The sequence below is a fragment of the Leptopilina boulardi genome, unplaced genomic scaffold (genome assembly GCF_019393585.1).
Source record: "Leptopilina boulardi isolate dan_hultmark-lab unplaced genomic scaffold, ZJU_Lbou_2.1 LbouV2_362, whole genome shotgun sequence".
Taxonomy (NCBI): Eukaryota; Metazoa; Arthropoda; class Insecta; order Hymenoptera; family Figitidae; genus Leptopilina; species Leptopilina boulardi.
Window position 1 is genome coordinate 2,201,469 of NW_026137932.1, and position 7,745 is coordinate 2,209,213.

At 25.0% G+C, this 7,745-nt stretch overlaps 1 protein-coding gene across 1 annotated transcript; it reads right to left on the minus strand.

The window, feature by feature from the left end:
- Window positions 1-378: 378 nt before the first annotated feature.
- Window positions 379-7,382, minus strand: LOC127286693 (histone deacetylase HDAC1-like). Its single transcript, XM_051313223.1, has 8 exons — window positions 7,214-7,382; window positions 5,961-6,073; window positions 5,057-5,177; window positions 4,322-4,695; window positions 1,798-1,945; window positions 1,320-1,608; window positions 765-993; window positions 379-663 (listed from the first exon to the last, which is right to left on the minus strand). Exons 1-8 carry the CDS (start codon window positions 7,260-7,262, stop codon window positions 541-543), a joined length of 1,446 nt encoding a protein of 481 aa, XP_051169180.1. The 5' UTR covers window positions 7,263-7,382; the 3' UTR covers window positions 379-540.
- Between the last annotated feature and the right edge of the window lie 363 nt (window positions 7,383-7,745).

The following is a 7,745-nucleotide window of genomic DNA, read 5'->3' on the forward strand; positions in this document are numbered from 1 at the left end:
TAATAAAATACTAAATAGATTTTCGTCTATGATTATTTAATTCTAATAGGATTAGTTTTTAATTATTCAATTGCAATTAATTCATTACAATAAAATATATATATATATAGTTTCATTTGCATAAAAATCGATGTCATAGAAATTAATTTTTTGTATTGGTGTATCCATCAAGATTAAAAACATAGATTACAAAGTTAAAATATTTGTGTTCAATAAAATGGTGTTTTTAAAAATGGAAATGCGTAAAAATTATAAAATTTTTTGAAACAAAATTTCTTACTATTACTAAACATTAAATAATTAAATTCACAGTTTGACTGTAGAGTAAATATTAATAATAATCTAATAAAACTAGGTACAAAATAAAATAGTATATAATAATTTTTTAATTAAAAATTTATTTAAAAATAATCAACCAAACTACATGTACGTCCTATGATTATATCACAATTGTAGTTTTTTTTTTCTCTTTACAACTAAGTCATAATAAAGTGAATTAAATGTATAATTTCATTGCAAAATTGTCCCTATATTATATATTTAACTTGGAATATTATTTCCATTGTCATTTTTACTCTCATTAGTATCGTCTTTTATGTCCATTTCTTCAATGTTGCAATTTATTTCACTACTCAATTCCATTTTTGGTGTTTTACTTGGACGCTAGAATAAAAATTTTTATTTTGTTATTTTCAAAACCATTCGAAATTTTTTTTTGAAATTAAAAATTTTTTTTTAATGAAAAACCAAAATTAATACTGTACCTCATAAGATCGATTATCTCTTCGACCACCTTCGCCTTCATCTTCACTATCACTGTACTCATTATCACGTTCAATTCTCTTATCCACGTCCGATTGCAGTAACCTTTTTTCTGAATTGACTTTTTCTTCCGGTTCAAGAAGTATTTCCGGAATTGAATCTTCTGGAATATCTTGCATTTGAACACTTGGCCCATGAGCCAAAATTCTCAAATGTTCTAAAACTTTCACCCTGTTTTTTTTAAAAAAAAATTTAATTTATTTTTGTATTTTTTTTAATTTAGAAAATTAATGACCTTGAACCTTTTTTTTCTCTACATTAAACCAACTTGAAACCTATCTTGAAGATGTTTCGACCTTATATTAAACCTATTTTGAACCTACTTTGACCTTATACTGAACCTAATTTGACCTTACATTGCCACAAAAATTTTATTTTATTCACTGGATTAATAATAATTTAATTAGTTAATATTGTTCAACTAAATAGAAAGAAGATAAAAATTATAATTAAAAAAAAAAAAAAAAAAAAAAAAATTAGAAAAATATGAGTCTTACTTGATGCTTTCCAGATATTCCTCGTTATTTTGATTGCTAACGCCTTTTGCTGCCTTAACGTGAAGTTTATAATCGGGTGCAAAATACTCGAAATAATCATTATAAGGGAGATCCTCAGATATTTCGCTATTTAATGCAACTGAAGTTTCATATGCCCAGCATCTCGATACATTTCGAATTGTATAACCACCACCACCAACTAGCATTAGAGGTATATTATATTTCATCATATATTCCACACATTTTCCATGACCCTTTGTTGTTAAATTAAAACTGCCCAATCGGTCTCCTAAATACAATTTCAAAAAAAAAAAAAAACCGTTCCATTGAAAAATAAAATATCCAATTTTTATTTGCCATAACTTTAATATTAAAATTAATAACTTTATATTGAATAAAATTTTTAAAATATTAATTTTCTATTAATATATTCATTAATAATATTTATTATAATTTTATTATGAAGAAAAAAAATTACCCGATAGAGAATCAGCGCCACATTGCAATACAATTGCCGTTGGTTGAAAAGATGACATTACAGCATCCATAATTGGTACAAAAATTTTCTGATAACTTGTATCCGTAATGCCCGCTTGAAGAGGTACATTGACAGAATAATATTTTCCCTTAAAAAAATAAATAAACGACAAAATTCAGTTAGTATTTTATGATATGAGTTTCAATATTGAATTCTGTGAAATTTAATAAAAAATTTTCGTCATATTAGATCCGACATTTTGAATTTTTCTATTGCCATTTCTTTTGCCTATATAAATTAAAATTTTTATATTCATATGGAAAACAAAGTTTTCATTATCCAACATAATAAGAATAATCATATAATTCGTATAATAAAAAATTATAAAATTAAATTAATTTATTTAACAAATAAATAAGAAACTCAACCCCCCTTACCCCCCTATCCCCCCTTATAAATAAGGATTTATTCTAATTCTATTAATATAATTCTTGTAAATTTTTAAAAAAAAGTTCTATTTTTTTACATTTTTAAGTTTTCAACTCTTTTATTAGACCCTTTTTAAAATTAAATTATATTTTATTAATATCTATATAATTTATCTTTTCATTTAACATAAATTTTATTCCTACTTATATTAAAAATCTGATTATCCCCCCCTGGAATTAATTTCCATTTTTCTATTTTGTCAATAGAAATGATTTTTTAAAATTAAGTTATGATTTTCAAGCGAATTCAATCAATTTTTTAAAAAAATTTCCATCATACTAGATCCGTCATTTTGAATTTTTTAAATCTGGCTTATTTAGAATTTTTATCGTATTTTCAAGTGATTGTGTTTGTTTTAAAAAGATCATATTTAAAATTAATAATATGTTAGAAATCTACGATTTGTTTCATTAAAAAAATAAAAACAAATTTCGTCGCAAGAGAATTTAATGTCTATTTTCCAAAATTCAAAATGGCGGACTTTATTTTATATTTCATCGAATGAAGGCCAGGTCCAAGTGAGGCAGCGCCATCTACATTGAAACTAAAATTTTGGAAAATTTTCAACGAACATAACCTCAACATTTAGGTCATTTCTGGCGGGGGAGGGGAGGGGACTTGCGGCTATATTCAGAGTCTTCAAACGAACATAACCTCAAAATTTAGGTCTTTTTTGACGGAGGAGGGGAAATGAGAGGAGGGAGGGGGACTTGCGGCTATATTCAGAGCCTTGAAACGAACATAACCTCAAAATTTAGGTCATTTCTGGCGGGGGAGGGGAGGGGACTTGCGGCTATATTCAGAGCCTTGAAACGAACATAACCTTAAAATTGAGGAGGGGGGACTCCCCCCTCCTAGGTCAAGAATTCTTGAAACAGTGGCGGCGGTGGCGGCGATATCTTTTTGTAATATAGGAAGATAAAATGCTTCTTCCATTATAGATAATTGATTATTGGCAAGATATACACCAGCTAAAACTTTTTTTGAGTTAAAATAATAAAAAAAAATTTCATGTCAATAAATTAAATATGAGCGCACTTTTTTCACAAAAACTGTAACAGTACTTTCTCAGAAATTATAATCAAAAATGCAATTTTCATTTGGAAAATTAATAAACGCTAAAAAATACACGACCTAAGATTTACCAATCATGAAAATAACAAAAAAAAAAGTATTTTAACATAACATATTTTACTCATTATGGCAGCCGTTTGGCAGGTTATATATGTCACCAGACGTTTCGCAGTTTTGCCGAAAGGAGGAGATTGGCGCTGTTGCTAACCACCTGAAATACATAATCTACCAAAGGGCTGTCACAATCAGTAAAGCAGTATCAATATGTTAAATATTTAATAAAATTTTTTTTTCTTATTTTCGTGATTGGTAAATCTTAGGTCGTGTATTTTTTAGCGTTTATTAATTTTCCAAATGGAAATTGCATTTTTGATTGTAATTTCTGAGAAAGTACTGTTACAGTTTTTGTGAAAAAAGTGCTCATATTTAATTTATTGACATGAAATTGTTTTTATTATTTTAACTCAAAAAAAGTTTTAGCTGGTGTATATCTTGCCAATAATCAATTATCCATAAAGGAAAAAGCATTTTACCTTCTTGTTTTCAAGAAAAGGCTGTTGAAAATTTTCCAAAATTTTAGTATCAATGTAGATGGCGCTGCCTCACTTGGACCTGGCCTTAACTTGAAAATCACTACTCAGAAGTTATTGGGGTCGCTGATTACGAATCTGATGTCAGATTTTCAAAATTCAAAATGGCGGATCCAATATAAGGCGGGAAATGTTTAAAAATTGATCGAATTCGATTATAAAACTTGTCACTCGGTGGGGTTTCCGGGGTCGCTGATTATGAATCCGATGTCATATATTCAAAATTCAAAATGACGGATCCAATATGGCGGGAAATTAAAATATTTTTTTTTTTATCAAATTTCCTTGAATTTTGTTACTTTAAAGATTTTTGGATTACTAATTACAAAATTTAATGACAAATAAAGTGTAAAAAATTCTAATAAATTTACCTCTCCAATGCCAATTTCATCAACTGCTCCAGTTCCTGGAAAATAATTTCCATACTTGTGAAATGAAACTGTCATAACTCTGTCGGTTAAATAGAATGCTTGCTCAACTCCATCGCCATGATGAACATCAATGTCAACATATAAAACACGTTGATGATATTTGAGTAATTCAAGAATTGCAAGAACAATATCGTTCACATAACAAAATCCAGAAGCCTCGCCTTTTTTAGCGTGATGCAAACCACCGGCCCAATTAATACAAATGTCGGATTTTTTTTTATTTAATTTAATAGCCGCTGCTATTGAACCACCAGCAGAGATTTGTGAAAATTCATAAATTCCCTCAAATACTGGACAATCAGCTCCAATGTTGACTATAATTAAATATAATTTCATTTTATTATATAAATTAATTATTTTATTAAAATTTAATTTTTATTGTATAACGATTCTTTTTTTTTGAAAAATAAAACTTAAAAAAATTATGGGTAAATGTAACAATTACTGGAATGTTATAATAAATTTGATAAAATATAATTTTTAAATGTACATGTAAAATTTTGAAAATAATGGATAAAATGATTTTAAAACATAAATGAAATTTTTTTTTTTTTTTTTATTAAAAATAAGACTTGATTTTAATTTGTAATAATAATAATAATAATAATAATAATAATAATAATAATTGGTTCATTTACCCTATTAAAAAATAGAATATAAACATTTTTTTCTTACATTTTTCAAGAACAGATTTATTGAATGTTGATTCGTTATGAGGTGCAACTGACTTCAAAAATTTGATGTACTCATCACTGTGAAACTTTTCTATGTCCTCAAAATTGGCTTTTAAGGGTCTCTAATGATTGAAATTAAAAATAAATCATTATTTTAAAAAAAATTTTAAAATACAATTTTTGTTATAGTTTTCTATGTTACCGATCGGTTAAAGATTTAACATGTTAGTATAAAGCGCCACTGCTGACAGTATTGCCATTTGTTGAAATTTTTCACCGGAATAATATCAAAACATAACCTCAATCATAGATGTATTCTGTTCAAGAATTGTTATAATTAACTATGGTCCACCACAATTCTTGAACAAAGTAAATACATAATTGAGGTTATGTTTTGATATTTTTCCGGTGCAAAATTTCAGCAATTGACAATAATGTGGCATTTCGTGATGAATATTTTTAAATTCAATTGTTTGGAAATTATTATCAGTTTATTCTAAATTTATGAACTGAAAAAAAATTTATTTGATTCAAATAATCGATTACTTTATCATTATCGAATAAATATTTATTTATATCTAATAATTATTTTTTGAGTCAATGAAATGGTATTTGTTTCAGATACAAAAATTATTGGTACAAGTACAATTTATTTAATTCAAATAAAAATTATTTGGCTCAAGTAAATATTTATTTGATAATATAGTCAAGCAATCGATTATTTGAAGAAAATAATTTTTTTTTCAGTGTGTTTATGTACAAAATAAATACTAAATAATAATCTTATAAAATATATTTTAATTAATTTTCCAACATCATTTTTTTTATGAATTTTTGGAAACTCACAAAATTAAAAAATAAAACCATTTTTAGTTCATTTACAAAATAGAAAAAGTTGAACTTACATAAATTTCCATTTTTCTGTAAAGTCCGTAATTTAAAATTAAATTATGTGCCATTTTTATGCGTTGAGGCTTCATTGGATGCCTTTCTCCATAATAAAAATTGCCAACGTCACCTAAATTTTTTTTTCAAATTAATTTATAATTTTAAATACTTTTTTTGATATTTTAATTATTGTTTTAAAAAAATAATATCTCGTTTATAAATATTTGTATATTCATTTAACATAACCTATAATAAAACAAATATAATTTTGAAGAATATTTGTACGAGAATTTAAATATTTCAAAATATAAATTAATTAATAATAAGGTGCATTAAAAAAATGAAAATAATATTCTTTAAATAAATCAAAATATGGAAATAATTGAAATGGAATAAGAAATTTGATAACTTATTTTTATAAATTATTATTATTTGTATAATCTTTTTCTTATAAACTGAAAAAAAAAATTTGTATATGATGCAATGGAAATTGAATAATTTAGCTGAAATAAACATTTTGTTATATCAATTCATTTATTTGGTTGATTTCATTAAAATTTGATTTGTTTCAAATAATTTTTTTTAGTACTGATAAATTCAAAAAAAAGTCGAATCAGTCGAAAATAATTAAAAGCAATATTTAAAACATTTATTTTTCTACGAGAATTGAAAAGGACTAAAAAGTCCTTAATTCTTCTTTACCGACTAACGTATTCAACGGACTAGAAATTAAAAAATTTTCCATTATTTTTAATACTATTTCTTTTTTTTCTTTTTGCGTTATAAAAAAAAATTACAAAGATTAAAAAAAATTATTTTAAAAATTACGAAATTTAAAAAAAATTTCAAAGCTACAAAAATAAAACAGGAAACTGTTTTACCAGCACAGCATTGATTACTTCTATTTTGATTAGACAATATATATACAGATGATCAATTTCAAAATATCAATTTATGAATAAAAATGGCGGTGTAGATATATTAAACAAATGCAAATCAAAATCATAATAAATGTCAAAATAATCTAATAAATCATTAACTATACAATAAAATTAATTAATATTTTAAAACAAAAAATTCTCAATAAATTGTAATCAAAAAAATAATTTAAATTCTAATACAAATAAAAAACGTTAAAGAAGAATTACAAAATTTTCCCTCAAGATAAATTTTTTCAAAAATTTGTAATATATATATTCTTTAAAATTTATATATATCAAATATTTTAATGTATTATAATAATTTATGAGTGTATATAATAAAAACATACCATCGTAGTAATAAGAGATATATTTTTTACTATGTTGTGATAAATTCATATTCAATAAATTTATTATAAAGGGAATATAAATAATATACACAGAGGACAACACAAAACTTAAAACTCAAGGGCAAGGATGTTTCGACTTGAAAAGTCGTTTCAACACTGTCAATCAAAGAAAATAGGTAAAAGTAAGGGAAAAAAAGGGGAGGGGGAGAGAATTAAGGTGCTGCTGCTGTTGCTTAAGCGAAATTCACTATTGTTCGGGGGGTTGACCATATTGGAGTCAATGGATCTGCAAAAGTGAAAAAGACTCTTTTGGGCGCCTCTACTTTTCAGCAGTATAGATGATCTTTTACCTGATATTTATCGTTTCTCAAATCTTTCAGTCTCCATTGGTTATATTTACATAAAGAATAAGAAAAATTTCCCATTACATATATTTACAGTCTCCCAAGTAATATAGCAAAAATCTAAGAATTAAGTTATTATTATTATTATTAATTATTAATATATTTACTATACAAAATTTAACCTTTTT

What these genes read in the sequence shown, in the direction of transcription:
- LOC127286693 (XM_051313223.1), bottom strand. Translation starts at nt 7,262, where the DNA reads ATGAATTTATCACAACATAGTAAAAAATATATCTCTTATTACTACGAT. An exon ending in ACAGAAAAATGGAAATTTAT is followed by an intron (nt 5,178 to 5,960) that starts GTAAGTTCAACT and finishes TTCAATCATTAG; the next exon opens with AGACCCTTAAAAGCCAATTT. An exon ending in TGGCGCTGATTCTCTATCGG is followed by an intron (nt 1,609 to 1,797) that starts GTAATTTTTTTT and finishes AATTGTATTTAG; the next exon opens with GAGACCGATTGGGCAGTTTT.